The sequence below is a fragment of the Mercenaria mercenaria genome, chromosome 7 (genome assembly GCF_021730395.1).
Source record: "Mercenaria mercenaria strain notata chromosome 7, MADL_Memer_1, whole genome shotgun sequence".
Lineage (NCBI taxonomy): Eukaryota > Metazoa > Mollusca > Bivalvia > Venerida > Veneridae > Mercenaria > Mercenaria mercenaria.
The window spans coordinates 82,737,537-82,765,174 of NC_069367.1; the positions used below are offsets into that span (position 1 = coordinate 82,737,537).

At 33.3% G+C, this 27,638-nt stretch overlaps 1 protein-coding gene across 1 annotated transcript; it reads right to left on the minus strand.

Annotated features, from left to right (window-relative positions):
- LOC123553772 (interferon-induced protein 44-like) lies at positions 1-27,638 on the minus strand. The gene is made up of 6 exons (XM_045343417.2): positions 27,502-27,638; positions 24,371-24,522; positions 22,773-22,991; positions 20,226-20,366; positions 3,187-3,358; positions 1-1,906 (listed from the first exon to the last, which is right to left on the minus strand). The coding sequence occupies exons 2-6, from the start codon at positions 24,470-24,472 to the stop codon at positions 1,602-1,604; spliced, it is 939 nt and encodes a 312-aa protein (XP_045199352.1). The 5' UTR covers positions 24,473-24,522; positions 27,502-27,638; the 3' UTR covers positions 1-1,601.

A 27,638-nucleotide genomic window follows, 5' to 3' on the forward strand; every position in this document is an offset into this window, starting at 1 on the left:
GCAAGTTGTTTTTTTCTTTTCAGCGGGAAAAATGCACGTGATTAAAATTGTGATGTTTTATTACATGAAAAACAGAAATGTACATACAATGTATTTCTTCTATACATAGAAATAAATAATGCGAGGCTTATGTTCAATATCAGTATATGCATTTAGACTTACTAACGTGAAAAACCTATGAATTATGGTCGTCATGAGTTCGCGGGCAATATAAATCATGTATTTGATTAAGAAACAAACATATGTTGAATCTATGTAAGACAATATACTGGACATATACACTGAAACACTTGGACTTTTTATTTTTCTTCTGCCTTAATTTATAGTAAATGACGTCACATAATACTTGGAAACGTCAGTGGTTGCAGCAATGTTTATATCGTGAATTTGTTAGAAATATGGCTTAAAACCGATACATGTATTTTTCACGTGTCCACCTCCAAAAAACAGTATTGCGATTATTGTGAGTTTTCCTTGCCACCGCGATAGGTATACGATAACATTTATTTATTAGAAATCCTTACACAAATTACAACAAAAAATATGGTAATCACAATTTTGTCAAAACCGCTATTATTGTAGCAAGTCTAAATAAAATTTATTTGGTGAAACAAAGCCCTGATTCATCCGATTCATTATTCTAAAAAACTAAGAACACAACATTCAAAACGCATCATATACATTCCATAATATCAAATGACATTATATAAATATCATATGGCAGCGTGTGTGTCACAGTGACATTGAAATTATCAACCCGAGGGCAGAATGTCACCCGAGGCGAAAGCCGAGTGGTGACATTCTGTTTCGAGGATTGACAATATCAATGTCACACACGCTGCCATATGATATTTATTTTATTATACCGAGCAAAATTTAGTACATAAAATGTTTTAAAATGTTTTTAATTCATTTAATTTACCAGTTTAATCTTTAGCGCGGTAATCGCCTGTGTACACATTAAATTGTGATGTCACTACTATATGTGTACAAGGGAGGCAATCATATGGCTAAAAAATTGAAGGAGTTAATTACCCTTATATGACATTCAAAATATCAGCGCGATCACATGACCTGACAGTCAATTTCGCTTGGTCACGTGTCAAAAAGGTTGAAAATGTTTTTGATAGTCAAAATATCTCTTTCTCGGGTAATGGGATTTTATCATTGTAGGCAAAAGAGAGGTATAATAATAAAAAATATGTGAATATTAAATCAATTGTCTTTCTCATGTATAACGACATTCATTGAAAGACTCCTAATATCACAGAACTTTAAATTTTGAACAAAAAAAAAAAATAATAAAACTGATATTTTTTATTTTCTACTGTGTCTAACTTGTCCCGCTTTGAGGTCAAACATCAATACTCTTTCCGAAAGTGTAGCTTACGGCGGTCAATTTTGAAATCAAAGCAGTCTTTAAAACATTACTTGTTAAACAATATATTTTTCAACACTGTGTGTTGATCCTTCCTGAAAATATATAACATGTATAATATATGACATATTTATATTTTCGATATTTTAAATCTGCATTGATATCGTTTCTTAAACGTTATTCATTCATTTCATTAACTGGTAGTCTTTCAGACATCTCTTATTTATCCCGTAGTGTTTTCTGGAGTACTTCGCTCTACTTGTACCTGGTTCTCAAGATAGTCTCCTGCAAAGTAAACCATCTGTCGAAGCGCAAGCAATATAGGAATGTTTACTTTTTCATCTAAACCATCTGGGTTCTCTCCATAATTGACGATTGGATGAATATAACTTTGTTGAATTCCGAATTTACTTCCAGCATATTTCACATATTTCTCGATGCGTTTACTCCGAAATATATTTGCTGTGTTTTTGCGAGCATGTTTACTTAGCTTATCACATTTTGTAAGTAGTAACACTTGAGGGATACCTAAATGAAAATATTGATTAATTCTATTATTAATAACATACATTTTAATGATACTGTGTATTTCGTAACATCTCAACTTGCTTTGTTTGAGTTAAAAAGATAAGTTATCAACTTTCTTTCATTAAAATATGATCAACTGCTATTGGATATCGTACACATGGAAAAATTGTTCGGGTATCATTATGCCTATATTTTCCTTATGACTTGATGGACATTTATTTGAAAAAAAGCGCCGAAGGCAGAAAATGAATGATTTCCTCCACACAAAAGTCTGCAAATCATTTCACGCAACGGCGAAAGTGTATACGTTACCTCCAAAGTTGTTAATCCATGCAAATTAGTCCGACGACGTATTTGAGAAAAGAACCGAAACCTGATGGTACATAATTTGTGCGGGGAAAGACACTTATCATGTTTTCTTCGACATACTTTATTTTATTATTTTCCGCCAAATAATAAGGAAAATATAGGTAAATTGTTACCTGAATGAAGACGTTTTCTCCGTGTGAACGATGTCTAAAAGTCAAGTAAATTGGCTACCCTGCTGCTGTAGATATGTTAACATTTCATAAACATGTATGGTTGTATATTAGTGCGGAGTTTTAAGGTTAAATTTCTCCAATTTCTCCAAAGAAATCAAACATGGCCGTTAAAATTTATCATTTAAGGTTCATTTGAAGGATAACAGAAGAAAATGTGATTAAAAACTCTGCAAAGAACATTCATTGCTGAGACAACTCAACTTCCATCTTGAAAAAAAAATCTTTAAATGTTTTTTTAGAATTTTTTTGATTGACAGGCCATAGCATTACAAAAATTTGGCTTGGAGAAATGTTAACAAAGGGACAGGAATAATCAAAGACTACTCAATGTCACATCAACAAACATTACTAAAATGTTAAAAACATTAAAGCATACTACAGAAGCATGACAAAATATAAACATGTTTATATAGTCGCTCGTTTCCGAGACAAGATAATTATGCTCTGTCTCGGCCTATATCACATACTATCAATATTTCTAAGATTATTTTCAGAGATTTCTTCATTTTGAATCTTTATAATCGTATTTTGATCTAGTTATCTGCATAATATGCAATAAGTTTCTGTATTCGATAAAGTCTTGATAATACGATCGTCTTGCATGTTACATTTTGACAAATCAAGATTTTTCAATGTTACCTTTATTAGATATATCTTCTTGTAAAGTATCTTTTGCTGTTTATTGATTTGATAGCAAGTTTATTACCAGTATAATATGATAAAACAGTTATTGTTTACCTTTGTCTACGAGAACGTTTTGTAAAGCTCGAATCTGTTGTGTGTAATTATCGGTGAGTGTTTTCAGTGTAGATACATCTACTACGAAGACCACACAATTAATCTTATCTCTTCTCGTGCTGTTCGGACGATAGTTTGGATCGGACTCATTTATGCCTCTCTCGCGCTGGAACTGCGTAAAATATGTAAAATGGCACATGAATGATAAACTAAAAAAATCGTTAAATTAACTGACAGGTAAAGTTAGAAAAACAAAAGGCAGCAGATGCACTAGGGCGAAAATTAATTCGGTACCGTTAACACCACCACACAAAAGAAATGCCCATTTAAAATTCGCTTTAATATATGTTGACAACGTTAAATATATTGAATGCTCATAATTTCAAATAAAATGTTAATCATGTATGGAGAGGTTATAAGAAAAGAAAAAATTTACAAATGTATGTCATAAAACACATTTTAATTCCTTTCGAATTGGAACATATTGCTTCCTACAATCAACGCTTAATGCACTCACATTTTTCTTGTAAGTGTGAATGGATATATCAATAAAGGAAATATAAGGATTGCACCAGAAAGATATTGCATTCCAGAATCTAACAGGTACATATAAAACTATGCCAAATATAGATAGAGGGGAGAAAGTGGTAAGAGCTATAAAAGGGGGTGGGGGTTGAAGGAGGAAGTTGAAAGAGAAAGTAGAACAAGGATGAATATACAAAGGGAATGCTACGTTCCTTAATAAAAGCCACAATAGCGCAGGCATTCATGTACCAAAGATAAACACACAACCAACGTCAAAACATTTATCAGAAAATCAACATAGTGAGTTAAATGCCATAAAAAACAAATTATCAAACATGTCATGTTTGACAACCATTTTCACAGATGTACTGGGAATGATATGTCAAGTTCTGTCTGGTTAAATTAGTTGGCGTTTAGTTTGTTCTTATACTGACTGGCGTTTAGACCAATTCTCTGTAAGAACCAGAACAAGCGGGAAACTCATAGCCACAGATTTCCTTTAAACTGATCTTTTCTTGAAGAAGATGCAAAATTATGAAAACCCTGTTTTTTTATTATCATTTTTTCAATATATGTCCTGGTTACCATGGAAACGAGGATACAAATCCCCAACTTGCTTAATTTTCAAAAAATCAGGGATGCATGCTTATTTTGTTATCTGGAAAGTACTAGACAGTGTCCTTTATTTTTGTACTTACAAATTTTAAAGGCAAATGAACAAGGTTTCATTCCAAACTAATATTTCCAAATATTTATTTGATTCTTATATAATCTAGACTTTCATCTGCCAAAAAATATATTTATGGAGCAAAACATACGTTTATACTGTGCTCTACTTCTTGAAAAGTGCACAGTCTCAGCTGAAAAGTATATTTGTTTGTTTAAAGGGAAGATGATAATTCAAAAAGAAATATAAATTGTAGCTGGTCATCCAAACAAATTCCTGTAGATTTGAGCCAAAGTTTATGATTTGAGGTATTTTACCTATCTTTATTACCTCCCCTTGATGCTCTTCATTTAGGAAACCACAAAGAGCTTAACTAACTCTACTTCCTGGATTATGCTGAAATCAGATTTTTACTCGGATTTGGCATTTTTTTACTATTTTAAAACAATGACAGTCAGAGAGTTTATGCTAAATGGGCATGTGATGCTTGGAGGTGTCCCTTCAAAATAAGTCAACGTTTAAAATTTCCTAAATAGCGACATTGTTTGGGAAAAATTCTCTGACAGAAAAGAGAAACTGTGGATAACTATCTGTTTATCTCCATAAGTGAAGTTTGTATCAACTTATCGGAAGATAACACTACAATGAAAACAGGTGAGACTCAGAATATTTTATGTTTTAATCTAACATGTAAAATTTCAAGGTATGCAAGATATTTGCTCACTTGCTTCAACAGATTCGAAGACCATACAGAGGCTATTTTCTTAAACATTTGACAGACACAGAAAGCCTGTTCAGTTAACCGTGTTATGGAGCTTGTGGCCTTATCCTTCGATCCTTATCCTTATCCTGCACATCATCTTATCACCAACAAGTTGCATGTCATGTTTAAAGTCAATGAGCGACTCCCTTCATAATAAAGCATTTTTTTGCTACTGAAAAAATCAATAGAATAAAGTAGGCCAGCTCTCTTGGTATCTCGAATATAATGTTGATATTGAATTCTTTATTGTTGATATAAAAGGACTAACATAGTAAACATCGACCCATACAGCTACCATTCTCTTGTAGATATCTACTTAGAATAGATATCAAGAATAAAACATTTCACACATTTTTATACTGCTAGGACATTTGTATGACATGCATTTTTCTAACTGTTTTTCAGTGAAAAGTATGCAATTAAGAAGACAGGACTGGTGAATAAAGGACTTTTCAGTTTGAATGTTAAAAAAAAAATTCAATGCCCTTAAGCTGTGTCCTACAAAAAGTGGACCGCAGAAATGTTTGCATTGACGCGACTGACGACGCTGATGACGTCATACAGCAAGTTTGTTTAGTAGCGTTCGCGTCATAGTTCGTTCATTTTTCAAGTACAATTTCATCATGTTACATCAGAACGGAGGCAGGTTGACAAAATGGTCAAAAAAAAATAGATAAAATAAAGTAAACGCACACACATTGAGTTTGTCGTAATTATTGTCGAACATTTTCCAAAAGTCACGATTTCCGGTCTTAGTCAATGAGCGCTTTATGATCGCGTATTATTTGACCAATAAGCGTTTACATTCAAAATGGCAGCCCCCATGTCAGCTGGAGACGAAATTCAATTTGCATGGTAAAAAAATTTGAAAATATTTTTCCCATTCGTTTACAGTATTGTTTCATATATTTCACATACGTCATACATGTTATCTAGAGGCGCTCTAAGCCCTCGTGGGACCTTCGGTCCGCTCGGGCTTTCCGCGTATTATTTTACCAAGATAACACTTTCAGGCGTTTTTTCATCATTTTTGGGATACAATGTACCAACACCAGTGGTATTCGGAAATGTTCTCAGTAAAATATTAATGGATGACATTTCAGAAATTGATCAACACTATAAATGTTGTTTTAATAACCTTAATATACATATAAATTTACAAAACCATTTTAAAACATCAAACACCCATATAAGGTAACACATTTGGGAATTTCAAATCAGAATTGGGAAAAACATACTTTTTTCTTTAGAATTACCTCCTTTTATAGTTAGTAGATTTGTAGGAGAAAAAAAAAGATAATTTTAGTTGTTAATGACCATTAGCATGCTTTTAATGTTATTTGTAAATAGCAGATAAAGACATATTTATATTTCAAAATGTATATATTTTTGTAAGTTTATTTGTTTTGTTTTTCAGCTGTGAGTTGTGTCTTTTGGAAATGACTGCTTGATGATAAAGTTTCAAACAACTATGAAGTGAGTGGGTGTTCTAGAGAGGTAATCATAATTTAGTTATTTGCAATAGTGTATGTGTTTCATGCTGCAAATATGGTCAGATAAGTAGCTTAAAACTGGTAGTAGGTGGTCTATGAATGTGCACATCTTCTTCTGCATACCGAAATGTTCATCAGAATCTGTAGTTTTCAGAACTGCCTGATGCCAATTTCTAGTCACTGGGCAAAGTCCTCAAATTCAAGATGGCCACCAAGATAGCCTCTGATACATGAAAATGACATCTAATATATAGAATTGCAAAATAAAAGCATTTAACTGTTGTAAATTCATTTGGATTTTTTATAATATTTTTAGTTATAAATTTTCAAAATTATATGCATAAATCGATATGAAATTAAACTTTTTGACACATTTTATACAAATTTTATGTGGACTAAAATGTGATGAATACTATTTTCTTGAACATACGGTCAATATATTTTGTTTGTATGCTTCCATTTACTTTTGTTCCTTACACTATGCAATCCCGAGTTGAACAAGTGATCATAAATTGTAATAGCATTATTATTTTGTTAAAGGGTAAATCTAAATTATTGATAACATATATGTATAAATGGGTGGGGTAATTCAAAATGAAATCCGAAATAAATTAATTATCATCTTTTGTAATGTATACATCCTACCATATATTATCAATATCAAAAAAAATGTAGAGTACGAAATATATATTTAGACGAAAATCTAAAACTATCACGTTTTTTTATATAAAATGGCCGCCAAGATGGCTGCCAAAATGTTTTTGCAGTGACTAATATAATATACTGGCAACAACTCCTTTGAAGAATATGCTTCAGCTTGTTGATTTTCTTGCGTTATACCAGTCGTATATAAGTTGATTATTCAATTGCATTGTGAAATGTCTATTGAAGAGACCATTCATCGCGTTGAAAGTTGTTTAAAGGATATAGTAAGTTGGATGAATACTAACATGTTGAAACTCAATGCTGAAAAAACAGAATTAATCATATTTTCATCTGAACACAAGACACAATCTGTTTCAAACATATCTGTGAAAGTGGACGGCTCTGAAATCAAACAATCAGGCAGTGTCAGGAACCTCGGTGCTTTCCTGGATTCGAACATGAGGATGGAGCAACATGTGAATAGTGTGTGTAGGAATTCCTATGCACAGTTGCGGCAAATTAGTCACATCAGACAATATATAACCGCAAACGCAACAAAATCTCTAATCAACTCTCTTGTTACATCACGTTTGGATTATTGCAACTCTCTTCTATATGGAATTCCAAAACGGTCAATGAACAAACTGCAATATGTCCAAAACACGGCAGCTAGAATCGTAACCAGAACATCCAGATACGACCATATAACGCCTGTTCTGCGTGAACTCCATTGGCTTCCTGTGCAATGTAGGGTAGAATACAAAATTATAACACATACATATAAGGCATTCAAAGATCAATCACCAGCTTATGTAGCGAACATGCTAGAAATATATACACCATCCAGAAATCTGAGATCGCAGAATAATGCATTAAAACTAGTGGTGCCCAAATGTCGAACAATACGATTTGGTGACAGGAGCTTTCAGACAGCTGCTGCGAGGTTATGGAATGCCCTCCCATCTGGCATAAGAGAGTGCAAGACCGTGCAAAGTTTCAAAAAAGCGCTAAAGACGCATTATTTCATACAATTCTTTGGCAACTAACATCTCACTGATTACCTGATTTATAATGTAGGTACTTTGCCGGCCAATTAATTACTTTAATTAAGAACTCCAGTGTGACAGAATAATATTGGCGGTGTTTTTTTCTGTGGGATGTATCGTGGATGTTCTCCGGGCCGTTTAGGTAGGGATTGGCCCAATCATCCGGGACGGTTTGCATGCTGTGATGCATTTCGCAGACATCATACCGTTTAACTCTGTCTGTTCAAAATGTAAGATATCTTCTGTTCTATTCTGCTCTGACCTGTGTCTTTGATAGGTCAGTTAATGTTTTATGATATTGTATTTTGTTTCATGTTTTGATCTGCCTACCTTCCAATTTAAAATGCTTGGTATCTTATTACCGTAATGTAATTTTAATTTCTTCTATAATAGTTCAATTCCCATTTTTTATTGAACATTATATAAATGTTTTTATGTAAAGCACTTTTGAACGTATTTTTATATGAAAAGAGTGCTATATAAATGTGGTATATAATAATAATAATAATAATAATTTACACAATAAATTGTAATATTTCTTTGACATTTATTACATAAATGAAACAGAATATAGGTGTATACATGCATACCAGATATACGTTGTAAATGTAAATATTTATATAAATATCTAATGAATACTTAATGATTAACAGTAGCATGTTTTCTTTTTAGCTCATCTGAGCACAGTGTTCATATGGAGTTATTGTGATAGCTCACTGGCCGGTGACCGTCCGTCGTCCGTCCGTCTACACTTTCATTTAAACAACATCTCCTCTTAAACCACCGGGCCAATTTTACTGAAACTTCACAGAGATGTTCCTTGCATAGTATTCGTTAAAACTGTTTAAAGAATTGAAATCCATAAAGAACTCTTGTTGCCATGGCAACCGAAAGGAAAACTTTAAAAATCTTCTCGACGTCCATACCCACAGGCCCTAGGGCTTTGATATTTGGTATGTAGCATTATCCAGTGGTCCTTTACCAAGATTGTTAAAATTATTCCCTTATTGTCAAATATGGTTCTGCCCTGGGGGTCAATTTATATTGATTTATATAGGGAAAAACTTTGAAAATCTTCTTGTCCAATACCACAGGCTCTATGGCTTTAATAACTAGTATGTAGCATTATCTAGTGGTCTTTTACCGAAAATGTTTAAATTATCTCCCTAGGGTTAAATATGACCCCGCCCTGGGGCCACTTGGTTAATATAGACGTATATGGGGAAAACTTTGAAAATCTTCTTGTCCAAAACCTAAGGGCCCTTGGCTTTGATACTTAATATGTAGCATCATCTAGTGGTTCTCTAACACGATTGTTCAAATTATATCCCTAGGATCAAATATGGCCCCGCCCTTGGGGTCACATGGTTTATATAGACTTATATAAAGAAAAAACTTTGACAATCGTATTGTCCAAAACCACAGGGTATACGGCTTTGTTTTTTGGTATGTAGCATCATCTAGTTGGCCTCTTCTTATATCACTAGGGTCAGATATGCCCCCTGGGGTAACATGGTTCATACAGACTTACCTAGAGAAAACTATGTAAATCTTCATGTATAAAACTGCAGGGCCTAGTGCTTTGATATTTTGTATGTAGTGGTCTTCTAACAATATTGTTCAAATTATCTCCTAGGGTCACAGCAAGATCAAATCTCCCCACCATAGTTCATGTCCAGAGCATATTCATCCCCCGGCCAACAAAAAAAATCTTTATTTTCATTTACACCCCACCCCCATCTACAATGTACCATCGCCCCCTGCCGCCACCATCCCCACACCCCATCAATTATTTTTTTCTCTTTTACACCCCCCCCCCACTCCCCCACCACACACACACACACACACACAAACACTTTTTTCATTTAGCTTCTTACCCTTTAGTATTATGTCACATTCAAACCCAAAACACTCCAGCACCCTGCATTTTTATTTAGTTTCTAGCTCTTTAGTAAATTATCTCCTGTCACCAGCACCGCACACACAAATCCTTCTCCCCTTCCCTCCAAATCCCTTAAATGCCCCGCCCAAAAATCTTTAGATATGTGTCTTCTTTAAATTTTGCTTCCCTCCTTATCTAGAAAACCTCTTGGGCGTATATTGCCCCGCTAGGCGAAGCTCTTGTTTGGTAAATTTCTGTTATCGGTGATATGATCTATACCCTCTAGCGTTTTTAGCTCGACTATTCATAGAATAGTAGAGCTATTGGACTCACCCGTGCGTCGGCGTCTGCGTCCGCGTCCCGATTTGGTTAAGTTATTGTATGTGAGCTGGTATCTCAGTAACCGCTTATGGGAATGGATTGAAACTTCACACACTTATTCACTGTGATGAATTGACTCACATTGCACAGGTTCCATAACTCTGGTTTGCTTTTCTACAAAATTATGCCCCTTTTTCAACTCAGAAATTTTTGGTTATGGTTTTGTATGTAAGCTGGTATTTATGGGAATAGATTGAGACTTCACACACTTGTTTTCTGTCATGATCTGACATGCACTAAGCAGGTCCGATAACTCATATTTGTTTAGTTCCAAAGCTTTGGAGCAGTGACCGAAAAGGTGCGATTGCCATACATCATGGTTATATTTTTTGGCATAACCTTGTGATCTTAGGTTTATGACCGGTTTATACACTTCTATCATATCTCTAATACAGGCATGGGACTAATTGTGTAGAGCCTTAAATGTGTGGGTCAGAACCTTGTACTGCACCCTGATTTCACTGGCAGTGAATGGAACTCCTTCAATACAGGTGTTATATGATTGCAACGGGGCGTCTTAGCGATGACTCGAGCTGCCGTGTTCAGGACATGTTGCAACTTGTTAATATAGATATAATTTACTGCAGGTCAGTACATGTATTTTATTTCTACAGAAACAACAATGGGGAGAAAATGTGTGGGCGGCCGGGTAGTTCAGTCCGAAGAGCATAGGAATGGTATTCCGAGGCTCCGGGTTCGAGTCCCGGTCTAGCTGAACATTTTTCTCACCCTGTGACATACATATTTTGTATGATTGTGTGTATTTGACGTATACAAAGATACGCCATTTAAACGTTTCCAGATAGCTTCCAACATATGTTCTCAAAGGCTCTTTTCAATATAAGGATTTTCTACATTTTGTACTGCTATAGTCACACTTCTGTAATATGAGGTAATTATAGCAGTATAAAATGTAGAAAACATGTTTCCTTAAATAACATTTTCGGTGTACAGGAGATAAGACACTGAAATGTGTAAAATCGTACACAAAATACACATTCTGTATGCTAATGACTTAGATTATTTAAATCATATTATGCCAGTTTGTATCAATCAACATTTGTTCAATGTATGTTGTTTTGTTATTTAGAATTAACATTCTAAAGGTTATACATTCCTATTTAAAAAAGATGTTATTGCAGAGTAGTATTCCATCTTTTACTAATGTTATCATATCTCACAAGTTTACAAGTAAACTTAAAATGTCGAAGACATTATTACGTTTATTGTATTTGAATCAATTTTTACATTCTCTAGAAAATGACCTGTCAGCATTTAATAATTTAATAAGTTTTCTATCCGTATTTTATGTAATTGCTGAAAATGTTTCTATTAAATGCCGTTTTAATCTTCGAATTGACATTTCAGTTTGTTTTAATTTCTTTATAGAAAAAGTTAAGACACATACGTTTACTTAAACATCGAACCTTGTCATAATGTGAAATTAATATATTTTCATCATTTGCAGATTAACCACACCCATTATTTAACTTAGTTTTGCTTAAGTCGGTATACCAAATTCTACTCATATAATAATTCTTTCTCACGTATTTGTTCTTTCCAGAAGAAACAGTTTGCACATTAAAAAACCTGCAACTTTACTTAACATGAATTTTAAAGTATTACGTATTAATCTTATATTAGTGTACGTAGATTTACCCCACCCACTCAGTTGTTTACTTAGTCCTTGATTGTTGGAATAATAGATAATAAATTAATTAAATGCTATCATGTAAAATACTGATGATATAGTTTATGAAATTTCTGAGCATAATAAAGCATACAATTTGTAAAATATAATCAAGCAATTAAAAGTGATAGAATTATTAATGGAATTATCTAAAACAGTGATTTTTTCTTATAATTTGCATGCAATATCCTCCATATTTTGTAAGAATATATTTCAATTTACTTGAAGATAAAATATACTATGTTTTAATCTATTCTGCAACAGAAACTTGTATAAAATTAGGACTATGCCTTTAAAATTGATATATATTTTTTCAAAGTGGTCCATATAATGTTGAAAAGGATTAAATCCTGTATCTGTCAAAATGTAACAACAGTAACAACCATTTCAGTTTGATTTGTGTTTATTTTAGACTAATTCTTCAAAGAATGGTTGATCATCATCCTTATATTTGAATAAAAAGAAGGTGTTTACATTTCATTTATAATTTTGTTTTAGTATCTGATCATGTCTGATTTCAAATCTTTATAAATACTTATTTTTTGACAGAATATTTATGAACTTTGTTTAGAATTTCATGCATCTTTAATCTATGTGTAGCAAAGTCAAAAGTATTTAATGTGTTTCATACAATTGTTCCTTTTAAAATCATTTCAAGGAAGGGGGTATATATCTGATAAATTATTGTCATTAAAAGAATAAAGGAAAGATGTATATATTATATTTTATTGATATAAAATTTATTAAATGATTGAAATTGTATAATTATGTAAATTTGATTCTTCTACAAATTTGTGAGAGGAAACGCTCCAGCTGACTTGTAGAAGATCAGTAGTTCTATCCAGTATCATGATGTCACAAATATTTTGGAGAGCCCATCCCCATCCCACTATCACCCTTAGTCAAATAAAAGACAGATTGCTATTCTCTCACTTCTCTATTTTTCAGTGACAGCTACATGGTGAAAGTAAATGCTGTTAGAAGACCTCTCATATCACCTGAACAGCCAGCCTTCTGAGGATTCTGTATCAAATGAAAATAACAATGACTGCTTAAAAGACTTTCTATAACTTTCAAATGTGCAGTCTGTGACATAACTGTCTAATCCAGATAGTTTAGTGATGACAAGATGACATTTCATCTCTAGAGGACACAAGTTTTGTTTTCTTTTGGTTGGGTTTAACGTCGCACCGACACAATTTTAGGTCATATGGCGACTTTCTAGCTTTGATGGTGGAGGAAGACCCCAGGTGCCCCTCCGTGCATTATTTCATCACGAGCGGGCACCTGGATAGAACCACCAACCTTCCGCAAGTGATTAGAAGTCAGCGACCTTAACCACTTGGCCACGGAGGCCCCAGGACACAGGTTGAGAATGCAGTATATCTCTGTGAAGGCAAAATATTTATGAAAATAGTATTTTTGTGTTTTCCAAACAGAGAGGCTGAAAGTGGGGAATCCTCAATTAGTGTTTTGGAATAAGTTATGGACACCTGAACAGTGAAGATCTATGCCTTTTTAGCTCATCTGAGCAATGTTTTTGTGATCGCTTGATGTCCGGCGTCTGTCTGTATGTCTGTCGTCTGTCTGTCAACATTTAGCTTGTGTATGCGATAGAGGCTTTATTTTTCAACTGATCTTCGTGAAATTTGGTCAGAATCATAACATTGATAAAATCTAGGCCGAGTTAAAAAATGGGTTATCTGGGGTCAAAAACTAGGTCACTATTTAAAATCAAAGAAAAACATTGTGCATGCGATATAGGCTGTAGTTTCAATTAATCTTATGAATTTGGTCAGAATGATAACCTTGATGATTCTAGGCCTGGGTTGACAATGATTCATTGGATCAAAACGGTCTCTAGGTCTCAATAAACATTACCTTGTGTATGCATAGAGCTGTATTTTTCAATTATCTTCATGAATTTGGTCAGAATGATTACCTTATGAATTCTAAGCTGAATTTGAAATTGGGTCATCTGGGGTCAAAACTAGGCCACTAGGTCAAATCAAAGAAAACCCTTGTGTATGCGATATAGGCTGTAGTTTTCAATTAATCTTCATGACATTTGGTCAGAATGATAACCTTGATGATTTCTAGGCCGAGGTTGACAATGGGTCATCTGGAGTCAAAAACTAGGTCACTAGGTCAAATCAAAGAAAAACATTGTGTTTGCGATAAAGGTTGTATTTTGCAACAAATCTTCATGAATTTCGCCAGAATGATTGCCCTGATGAAATCTAGGTCAGGATCGAATATGGGTCATCTGGGTTCAAAAAGTCAAATCAAAGAAAAACCTTGTGTATGCGATAGAGGCTGTATTTTTAATTGATCTTCCTGAAATTAAGTCAGAATGATAATCTTAATGAAATCTAGGCTGAGTTTGAAAATGGGTCATCTGGTGTCAAAATCAGGTCACTAGGTCTAATCAAAGGAAAACTTTGTGTATGCATTAGAGGTTATAGTTTTCAATTGATCTTTCTGAAATTAAGTCAGAATGATTACCTTGAAGAAATCTAGTTCAAGATTGAATATGGATCATCTTGGATCAAAAAGTAGGTCACTAGGTCAAATCAAAGAAAAACCTTGTGTATGCAATAGAGGCTGTACTTTTCAATTGATCTTCATGAAATTTGGTCAGAATGATTGCCTTGATAAAATCAATGTAGAATTTGAATATGGGTCATCTAGAGGCAAAAAGTAGGTCACTAAGTTAAATCAAAGAAAAACCTCGTGTAAGTTCGAATATGGGTTATTTGGGGTCAAAAAGTAGGTCACTAGGTCAAATGAAAAAAAATACATTGTGTATGCGTTAGAGGCTGTATTTTATTATTGATCTTCATGAAATTTGGTCAGAATGATTGCTTTGATAAAATCTAGTTAAAATTTGAATATGGATCATCTAGGGTCAAAAAATAGGTCACTAGGTCAAATCAAAGGAAAACCTTGTGTATGCGATAGAGGCTGTATTTTTCAATTGATGTTCCTGAAATTAAGTCAGAATGACTCCCTTGATGAAATCAAGGTAGAATTTGAATATGGGCCATTTGGGGCAAAATAGTCACTAAGTAAATCAAAGAAAAACTTGTTATGCCGATAGAGTCTGTATTTTAATTGATACTTCAGAATATTTTTTTCAGAAATCATAGGCATGATGAAATCTAGATCAAGATGGAATATGGGTTATCTGGGGTTAAAAACTAGGTCACTAGGTCAAATCAAAGAAAATACTTGTTTATACTTAAGATTTTTGCTCCAATTTTAATGATAGCTGTCAGAATATTTTTTTCCATGAAATCACTAGGTCAAACATGTTATGGTGTGTTATGGTGTGTTTCTCAGGTGAGCGACCTAGGGCCATCTTGGCCCTCTTGTTTGGGTTGCCACAGACCAAAATAATGATTGGTATCTTTGAAATTTAGAATTTTATATAGATTTTTTAAATCGTTGTAGAAAATTTAATACTGAGAAAATATAGCAAAAAAATGGTTGAATTAGTATACTTGCTTTTGTGAGACTGTTGAAATATTACAATTCTTTTTCACTCTCAGACTGTATCATAAAATCATATTTTCTGATAAAATTTATTTTTGTTAAATGTCTGCAATGTAGATTTTAATGAAAATTATTACATTTGTAAAGTTACCTATATTGTGTTAGGTATTTACTTAAGTCCATTTTTACTTATTGGCCAATGATTAAAGAGAACATCTGAGTTCTTAGCTGACTTTCTGACTAATTTAAGACCTTATTCATGTGACAACATCTATTAATCTTTAAAAATTCAGTAAAATTATAATCTGTATAGCGGGTTTCATTCTGTGATATACAAGGCATATAACATCCTATTTTACCAAGATGTATGTACTGTAATAAATAAAGTAGATATGTCTTCAACTGCAGTTTGTACTTACTGAGAATTTACTGGTACTGGAATGTGCATGATCAGGGTTCAAGTCTTAAATCTGCATTATCTATAGTTATCCCTAAAAATGTCTGGTCATTGTCCTGATAGTTTGAAAGAATTATATACATTTAAATTTGTATCTAGCAAAATATTGACTAAACTGTTCTGTAGATCATTTGATTTTATTTGATTGTTAAAGGAAGTATGTGCATCTTTGTCTAGAAATTTCAATCTTTAAAATATTCACCAAACAATCTGCCGGATGGAAATGAATGGGATATTTGTATTTCAAATCCCAAAAATTGGGCATTGTGATTTTGTTACATGCTTAATGTAAATTAATAACAGAAATGTTCATTTTACCCTTGAGAGTATTTAAACCTAATAAACTTTCCCAGATTGGTATTACATAAACATACTGTATATTCTTAAATATCATGATATTTATCAGTCTTGGATATACACTGTTATTTGTTCATAATTTTAAATTGGATTTAAAATGTATGTATTAAATAAAATGGCGAAATATGCATGATTTTGCTTTTACTACTATTTGTTTTGTGGCAACAAAGTGATTTCTTAAGGTGAAAGGACACTGTCTTTACACAAACACACATTGATATTTTTGTTATTTTATCCAAAAATGTCATTTGATATCAATGGCTTTATGGTAACTTCAGAACAAAAATCTATGATTTAAAGTTTTTTTAAATACGAAATGAATGTTGTAACCATGGCAACTTGAAAAAACAATTTGGACAGTCATGATTTGTAACCATACAATACCTTACTGGCCAGTACCAGTTTGTCGCTGACCCATGAGTATTTCCAACTGCCTTTAAACACATAATTAGTTTACCCAGAAGAAAGAAAAGTGCATACAAGGCTGTTGAGAACTGACCTTGTGACAACGCTGTAAGTTTCATAGATAAATATTATGGTTGTATCATTCTTAATTCTGCCCAGATGCTTTAGATGCCTTGGATGCATTGACAGCTTGCAGATGAACTTTTCATGATTTTAGATCACTTGCCCTCATCGATGTGGGTTCGAGCCTCACTCAGGGCGTTGAAATCTTCATGTTAGGAAGCCATCCAGCTGGCTTACGGAAGGTCGTTGGTTCTACCAAGGTGCCCGCTCGTAATGAAATAATGCACGGAGGGGCAACTGGGGTCTACCTCCATCGTCAAAGCTTTAAAGTCGCCATATGACCTATAATTATGTCGGCGCGACGTTAAACCCAGCAAAATAAAATAAATAAATTGTTTCATAGAATACAAAATTGATACAGAAAGTCCTGAAAAAGGGTCTGAATTATAGAACTTCTAGACAATATTTTTGACAGTATAACATTTTAAAATAATTTTACATGAAGTATATATGTTTTGCTATAATTGTGTATCTGGCAATGTAATATTATTTCAGATTATTCTGTAATTTAGGCATAAATGAGTTTGCTGAGTTTGTCAATTTTTTGTCAATGACCCACTAAAATTCCTCCTTCAATTGAAATGGGTTACATAGCTCTGCTGAATTCATACAAGTATTATATTCAGATGCGTGCACTTTTTTCTATTAGAAGTTAAAAAATATACATGCAGACCAATTTTTAAAGATAAAATAAAATCTTAAAGGCGTATTTATTAAATTGTTGCTTCTAAAACTGTAAGAATGTTGAAAGACAATATTTGTTTTAAATAATTATTTCTGTTATGCATTTCAGGCAAATATTAAAATTAGTGCTCTATTTCAGACAAAGAGACCACTATGTGTAAAGAAAATTGTAACATTTTAGTAACATTTGACTCTCAGAAATTTTTCACAAAAAGAATAATGGTAACCAGAGCTGATTCATATATTTTCACCCTTGATTCTTCCTATATGGCTTGAATGCTGAAAATGGTGTAAATATGAAGTAATTCTGAGGCTATGAGTTTCCGACCCCTTCTTTGAAATCAGGCCACCGTTAACAGTTTCCTGTTTACAAGATATGTTTTGCAAGCGGTTGCATTATACATGATATAAGGGTATATTTTGCAGATGACTGTACATGCTTGTGCCGGTTTAAGTCGTTTAAAAGAATGTGATTATGTAGTAAAGACGTTCGGTTGGGGTTTGTATCGAGCGTTTAATGTTTAATGTCGTTTTTTCGAAACGTTTGGCACGGAGAAAAGAATGACAAGGTTTAAACATGCATGAACACTAAAAGAAATAATCTAATGCAATCATACATTTGAGCGCCTCTTCAAATTGATTGTTGCAGTGTTTTAATCAATGCAAACGTATCATATCACTCAACGAGAGACATGAAACATAACATCACATGCACAGAAAACTAAAATAATGCTATTAGATTACTGATTATATTACATGCACAGAAAAGAAAATAACGATTTTGTGCATGCTTTATGATATAATTCATGTTAGACTAATGAAAAATTGGGAATATCACCCATTCCGCTAAAAAATTAAAATGAATTGTTTTTTTGTTTTTTTTGTTTTTTTTTTCTTTAAAGGACCGATCGTTTTTCTTTTTTTTTATGTGGTTGGGGGTAAAGGTTATGTCTCACAGACATAGTTTATGTCAAATTTTGTCCTGCAATCCTATCCAGAGTATGTAAATAAATAATATATCTATCTTATTCAAATAAAAATGACAATGACGAATATCCAACACTTAATGATGGCCTTTAAAGGGTTTTATGATCAAATATTGTTGTCCTTTTAATAGAACTGCACCTTTAATACCGTTCAGTTTTCTTTGCGAAATTCGTAATTACTCAAAACAGCTATGTCATGACCATTGTGCGTGATGTGATTTTAACTAATTTACAGTGAAAAAATGTTCAGACATATTTTACTTTAAAAAATGAGGTATTCCAACAATAATACAACACTTATTACGAAACCAGGGAAACTTCTGGAATTCAAGTCTTCTGTGGTATCTTGCACTATTCTCCGGTACAACACTTACAAGCGTCGCCAACATGGGTTACTGCTGGCAACTACAACTTCTATTTATCTTGTTTTTGCCAGGCAGACTTCACAACTTTATCATCATTTTAAACAGAAGCGTGGGAAAATGTAGATATTATCAATTGTCGCGGTTCGATTGATAAAATGATTGGCAGTTTTCCATTAGTATTTCATTATAGATAAAAACAGTTTTAAGAGCAGAATCCCTGAAAGCATTAAATAAAGTGAGGGCATTGTGATCAAATCATAAGAAACTGATTTTTATGTGTTTCAAATTCCAAAGCTGTATTATATATTTTGTAAATACATTTTTGAGACATCTTCCTTGTACTGTTACCGTAAATAACAACAACTGTTGACTCAAATAGGTATAGATGTACCATTAGTGGTCCGTCTTTAACTTAAAGTTTAGTCCTTTGTTTAAATGGCACATTATTATCAATCATATCATGTTGGAAGAGTATTTAATAAAGATGCATCTATATTTTTCAATAAGCAAAGACGTAAAAAATGTACTAGTAGCTTCCTCGCTTGGCGCTTAGCATTAAGAGGGTAGTACTAGGACTGGTTAGCCCGGTTTCAGTATAATGTGACTGGGTGGGGTATCATGTCACGTGTCTACGGCGTGATATTCCAGTGAGGCAGCGCTATAAAGTTGGGCATTGTGCTCACTGCAATAAGTAGACACCGTCGTTTATATGACTGAAAAAATGTTGAAAAATCCGAACACACACACATACACACACACACACACACACATTTATCAGTAGCACGATGCCAATATAGTTAATTTGTTCAACTGTCTGCACAGCTAGTGCACACTATTTATCTGGAATCGATGAAAAATTCACATTTATCGGGTAATGGCCTGGTAAAAGTACCCACCAATATTTCTACAAATTTGAAGAATGCCAAGCAGCAAGGTGCATATTATTACAGTGAATAAATGTTAAAGGTGTGCCTGATCCTGGCTGGGGCAGAAGACGTGGTCATAGTTGCGTCCAAAGTCCAAAAACTCGACAAAACCTCTTATTTAATGTACAGGACTAAGACAAATTATGTACCTCATATCCATCTTCTATATGGCCATCAATTAGAGGAATAAAGTTCTCTGAATTAAAACCTTGTCCTTCCTGTTCCATCAGACCAGGTGTATCGTGCAGTTGTATATTGTCAACTTCGCCGTCCCCGCCATAAATAGAGTACTGCAATAAAATACACTAGATGTTGCTGCTACATTACAATTAAATCATTATACAAGTCAAACGTTTTTTCCGCCGCCAGAAATGTATATTCAGACCAGTCTATCAAAGGTTATCAGCTCACTGAACAGCTGATTATTTGTACGTCATACACAACCTGTTTTTACATTTTTTTTTACAATTTAATATCAATATTAAGAAAAAGCATAATTCCAAAAATCTCCGATAATCGTGGTAATCATACATCACCACCAAATTACAAAATATGTGTATCTAAGTCAAATGTACCACATGAAAGGTGGAAAGTGTAGAAATAAAAATGTTAACAAAAGGATCGTGTGAATTAGGTCACGGTTATCCCAGATGGTTGTAACTTACGGTGTGTTACGAAGATGTTCGAAACGTGTCACGTGACCCAAGTTTTTTTTCTTTTTTTAAATATATATATAGAATATTTTATCATATAAATAAAGTATTAGTGTATCACACATCTACGAACAAAAAAAAACTTTACAGGATCGAAAACCTGTCATGTGACTTGCTCCATGTCCCACACGCGAAATTTTTTTAGCATACCAATAAACCCACCGACTCCTGGCGGCCGGTAATAAAGATGTGTTCGTCGAAAATTATGCAGACATTTATCTTAAGATGATCACCATGATGTGAATCAAACGTTTTTACAACATGTTTCAGTAAATGGTGCAAACCTTTTAGGTAAATACGTAATACAAATACTATAAAGGAGCTGCTACAATTATTATTTTATTCCCGCGGTTACAGTCTGTTTATATAAAGCCAAGTATTTAGTTGCTTCTATTAGAGTGGAAGTAGTGGTCCTGTGGCAACACTGTCCTGAGTTCGATTCCTGGCTCCTTGAGCTAAAAAACGTATCTAAGATTTTGATCATGGTCTAATGTATGGATGCTTTACATCTGCCGTGCTAAAGACAAGAAAATGTTGGCCTACTTTTTGTATTTTGTCTTTCTACTTAACATTACTAGAAGTCGCCCAATTGGGTTTCCTGTAGAGATTATAAACACACACACAGACATACTTGTTTTATAGCAATGAAATTTTCAATGTAATAACATTATGGAAGATCATAGAGATATAGATTGTCGCATGAAAGATACAGCAGGAAGTTTATGTGAACATATAATATATCAAAACATCTAACTGACTTGTGAAACAAGTTGTTTTAGCATACCAGTTATTTTTATTTTGAGGAATGAAGAGAATATATCACATCTTTGTATAGAATAAAGGGTAGGTAATTAAAGCAGTCAGATTTGTTCGAGCCGCGTATACCGTAAAATATAAATTATTGAATTATGGTGAATGACTCTTATTAATCATTAAAAAAAGAATTCATATGATATTCATATAGAGGATACATCAAATCGACTTAATAAGACAAGAAAACTTGCAGTTAAGTAACTGTACATAATATATTTGTTACAGATCTACTCTTATAGAGCACACTTTTAGTAGTATTGTCCAGCCAACCTGTTCATTTTGTTTCATTCCTGATAATATAGCTATTATTCCAAATGCAATTCAATAGGCTATTAAAACAGATAAAGTTCTCAATATTGCTCCAACGTGTTTTTTGTTGTGTTTTTATTTTATTTTTTTTTTATTTGTTTACAATGGACTTTTCAAATTGTCAGTATAATTTCAGAAGTCCAGATCAATTAGTCCAAAAGATTTTTGCAAAGAATGAGATGTTGCGTTTCAAAATTGGATAAGCGTATTTCAACTGCATGTAAAACTAAATCTTTAAAGTTTTATATAATCGTAAAATTTATATATATAGTGAAAGGGGGTTTATACTCCATTAACTATAAAAATGCCATGAATTTTAAACTTTTCTTTTAAAAAAAAGAAATGTTACAAAAGATCCTTTCAGCACAATGCATGATAAAATGCAAGTTAAATTAATGGTATAGTGGTTAATCCCTACCTGTTTGACTTGTTCAAACACTGATGATGGATTGGACATTTTATTTTATTGAATTATTAGTCATAAGCATATTATCGGTGTTGTGTTTTCAGGTCTCTATTATAATATAGATATAATAAAAATCCTTCGAAGATATTAGCGAATTGTTAATATTTAACCTTTAAACGTGGAGAGAAAGATAAATCTATAACTAATGGAGCGTTGCTATATGTTTCTTCGCTCCGGCTTATATATGTATCTATCAAAATACTCTTAAACTTCATTCAGAAGTTTTAAATGAATTGATTATACACAAATACTAGAAATTAATTACACAAATAAAACGAAAACTGGAAAAAAGCTTTAGTGAAGATTAGATTCTGTATTCGTTTAAGTTGCAACGTTATTGCTTAGATGAAATGTGGATGATAAATTACAGATATGAGATAAATACGCTTACGTACCTTAGTTGTTACTGTTCCAAATTCATAATCAGCACTGTCTGCTGTTCTTAAACGTCTTCCTGAGGAAATGCTCAAAACCGAATTGATAAAAGCTGATTTTCCTGCCTTCGCAGGACCAAGAACCAACAGATTTGCCATCACCCTTTCCATTTCTCTTCGGTCCCTCGTTCCAATGTTTATATTAAATTCTCTAATCTCTGCACACAACCTTCTGCTATACTAAAGTATTATTATGGAAAATTATAAGGATAGATTTGACAGTACAAAGTTTTGTCAGACATGATTTTAAACAGATTCATTTCATATGTAGTGAATACCACAAAAGCATTGTTGTCGCAAAATGAAGCATAAGCGAAAAACGCATCATTGCAATAAATCATCAAGTTATTATACATGAAACATTCACATTTACATATATACATATGTACTATAATCATATATTAATGAATTTTTGTTTACAGTCCTGCAAATATATTTTTTTACTTTCCTGAGTACCATCATAGCTAATACTTAGCTGCACGCTTCGAAAATATACGTAGAGTTTAGATCAGTAATTTGCCAGGATAGTAGCACCATCTTATAGGACAGACAATTTGCATCATTTTTGTTTGTCTAAAACTTTAATGTCATGAAACTCATATTTAGCTCTTCTTGTTTAGACTTAGAGCCTGGGTTATATTGTCAAGAGTTATCTGCTTTTTTGTCTCTTCATATTTTAAATGCATCATTTTAGCAATCCAGTCCACCAATTCCATTCAAACGCCGCCTTTCCTAATGAAAAGACGAACTGCTCTATATAATATTTCTTAAATGAAATAAATATGAAACTGACATCTTTCAATGTTTTACTCTATCTGATGCATAAAATGGAAAAATAATATCAAACAGACTCTGCTGTTTAATAAACTCTATCATTTCTATGATTTTACGAACAGCATAGACATTTTCTAATAACATACAGTTACTTTATCTAATTGTAAAGTTATTGGTCAATAACAATGCAAAAGAGAATTTATTAAATAATTATTTTCTACAATACTTTTGGGAATAGACTACACAGACGTAGTAAGTTTGAACATTGAATTTCATTTTCTGTCTGTCCATCAAGTAATCTATAAAAACACCCAATTTGGGCCTCAAAAAACAAACTAACATTACAAATAACTAATCTAATATAAATACCAATAGAATCGATCTGTGTAAAAAATAAACGCAAGTCCCCTACCACTTAAAATATGACCTCATTAACGAGTAACTGAAAATCGTCTATCGTTCTGAATCCTTTCTTCGACAGAAGAACGCTTTTAAGTGGTTTGACCTATCTGTTTTAGATTTATTCAAGTAACCCCCAAGAACTCGAGTTCTGTACATAGGAAATTTGGCAACATACGAACTTCTCTTGATTTTCAGACGATAGTTATATGAGAATCATATTAATCATATTATAACCATATGTGGCTTCATCTCATATATTATACATTTATGATTTCGTGGTGTTAAAGTCTATATGAAAGCTGATCTATAACCTATAAAGATTTTTATTAAAGATTACAAAGGATAAAAAGCTTTTTGTTTCCGTTTTCATAATTTCAGCACACCTGTTCGTCCCATTGTGATTTTGCATCCTGTTCATCCCATTGTGATTCTGCAGTTCTCCATGGGGTTTTCCGTTTTTTATCTTTTCTTCTTAGAAAACTCATTGTCTTTTCTGTTTGTGTGTAACTGGGTTTCTCCTTTGTGCTATGATTTCCTGTAACAGTATGGAACTCATTTCAGTTACTAGCCTAAACACCACGTACATGATAAAACCATTGCCGAGCAATTAATGTTCCATACGGATGGCACCCAAAAATTTACAGGTAATATAATATCAAATGACCTTCATATTCGACCGAAAGAATTGCGTTTTATTGAATTTTTAAACGAATTCTGAATCAAGACTGTTAAAGGTGATAAAATATTTACGCAATTTACTGCATGCTAGCCGTAATGAAGAAGTTTTTTAAAAGTTGATTCCGTTTATAGACATTCTTAGCATCATTACATGCTCTGATCAACTGGTAAATTGAATTTGAGAAATACATATATCCCTAAGACGTTGCCCGGGATACATCCAATAAAATCTGTGAGAAAAAACTTTGAAAGCCGGAAGCATAGATCATGATTACTGAATATGTTTGATCGAGTCGTTGTTGACAGGTAATGAATGACTAATAAATGTGCAACACGTCCATCTAGCACCGGTTTAAGCGGAATTCTATTATAATCAAATTAAGTGTTCTCCGGTACTCTGATCAGCCAGAGAAGCCAGGGTAACTAGGATTTCATTTGCTCTAGTTACTCTGGCTGTTTCTAGGATTTTAACCTGTTCTGGCTACTCTGGTCAGCCCAGATTGTACCAAAAGGGTCATTTCGTGACAGGTTTTATTGTATTTTCTCTTGCTATACTGGCTTGCCAGGGTAGCTAAAACCAATGGGCATCTCGGAAATTCTGGCTGCTCTAACTAGCCAGAGTAGCCAAAGTAATTGAAATCCTGTTATTCTGGCTACTCTGCCTACTCTGTCTACTCTGGCTGACTGGAGAAGCCAAAACATGTTAAACTCCAGCTGACCAGCCAGAGTAACCATAGCAAATGAAATCCTAAAATGTTAAAACCCTAGAAACTCTGGCTACTCTGGCTAAGTTCATGCACATGCAACCATATAAAAAAATTACGCAACTTTATATGTAATAAGATGTGCAAAATTTGAACACTTATATGCTGCTCTCCTTTTACAGAACATTTCAAACAGAAATGGTCGTGTATGAATGTCCGACCAATGCTTTACGAAATCTATGCATGGTCACTAAGCTATTTCTCCTAACAGGGAAGTCATATGTACTGTAAAACTTAAACGCCCTTGATCAGTTCTTTGTGAAATGATATGTAAAATCTTCTCCTCCTTAAATTACACTTAACTGGTGATCAACACTACACTTTACGGAGAAAGAGTGCAAAAACAAGTAATTAATCGCCGGTAGGAACCGGCGTTTATATTTTATACGCTTTAGGATTTCGCCACTGTTATAGAGAAGTTATTAAAATGTTACAATGAAAAAATGATATTGTAAATAAAAGAAATATAAGGCAGTTATTAAAATGCTTACATAAAGGGATTAGGAAATTAAAACTGCATACGATTTTTCTTATTTCAAAAGAAAGCATTTTAGGAAAAAAAGAAAAATGTATAAAGAACTTATCCCTATAAATAAATCAACGACTGCTAGAGATTTCCAGCGAGCAATGATTGGCTGGGTTTTTATCTGTGTCTACGTCACGCTGCGTACATATAGAATATACTATTGCATCTACATGAGCGCATGTAAGACAAGAGAAGTAACAAAGTCTAGAGGGCCTAATTTGTGACTGTCTCTAGTCTGTAGAAATAAGGTCAGTAAATAGGTCAAAATGTGCTTCGTGGTGTAGTCGAAAGAAGTTTATAGTAAATATATCTTACTTTTCCCATTTCTAGCGCAAATTCGTGTAGAACGAGTGCTTTATTTACATTTTTGCACTGCTAGAAAATATTCTGCATGAAATGAGACGGTTTTCATGTTTATACACCCCACATGGCAAGTTTTGCAAATCGAAACCGAAAGTAGGGGTTTGTTGTGCGGACAAGAGCAAAATGCGCCATATTTAGGGTAGCAGACCACAACTCACTGGCATTACACTAGGCACTATTCAACCCCCTAATTTTGTTTCATTTTTGTCGTTAATTTATAATAGAACTTTCATGAAAAATAGACAGGTATAGGGAAAAGTGATGTTCTATAAAGATACGTAAAGACGACCTGAAGTTGTCGTTTTTATATGAGAAAATTACTAACCTTCAACCTGTAAGAACAGTCTATAAATTTCGTGATTCTTTTTTACTTTATTGTCAAACTACTGGCCTTGCATTAGAAGATATGTAATATAATTTGTTGAAATGTTTCGGTTACAATAAATCGTTTGCATTCATTGTTTGAAAATGTGAAAAATATTTTCCGTCGTAGATTTCCGTTCATATTCGTGAGGATGCTGGCGCGTGGGTTTCAGAACGATGCTTAGCGCGGGTTTTGTGAAAAAAAGAAGAAAAGATTAAGATGCTAAGACGGTAACGGTTTTCGGGTAATATTCGTCTTCGACGCGACGTTTTTCAGCCTTTCAACGGCATCCAATGTACCGCTATAGCAGTTATAGCTTTATTAGCCTTTTTTCCAATTCAATCTTCAAAATATTAACCGACAACTCTCCGGCGACATGACGTTCTGCATCGAAATTTAACTTGTATACACTCTGTTCCTCTGGGATCATGGAATCATTGAGAGCATTCATCTTTACTAAAGTAGAAGTCCGATAAGCCGATGCTATGAGACATAATGAGTGTTGCATTCATTACCTCTTGTGAACAGACTCAGTCAAACCGAGTCTGATATCATGTTGCTTATCCTGTTGCTTAGATGTGTTCTATGCATCAAAACGATCTTTTAAAGATTTCATTATATTATCTACTGTCAGCAATATAATATTTTAACATTTCATTTTTCTCTGACAGATTATGACGTAGAGTAACCTATAGGTAAAAAGTATCAATTGAGGATGAGTAAACACGTCCCCGCTGAACCAAGTCATTCACAATACATTCTTCATTTTATTAATTTTTTGTTAAGTTGTAACAAAACTAAAAGTATGATTATACTAACCTCCCACTCTTCTGACTAATTTCTTAATACCTTGAACGTTTTTTTAATAACACGAATGAAGACGAAAAGCCAGGTTTCACTTTATAGCTCAAACGTAAATTGTAACTAGAAAATAGATCATTTACATGACAGTAAAT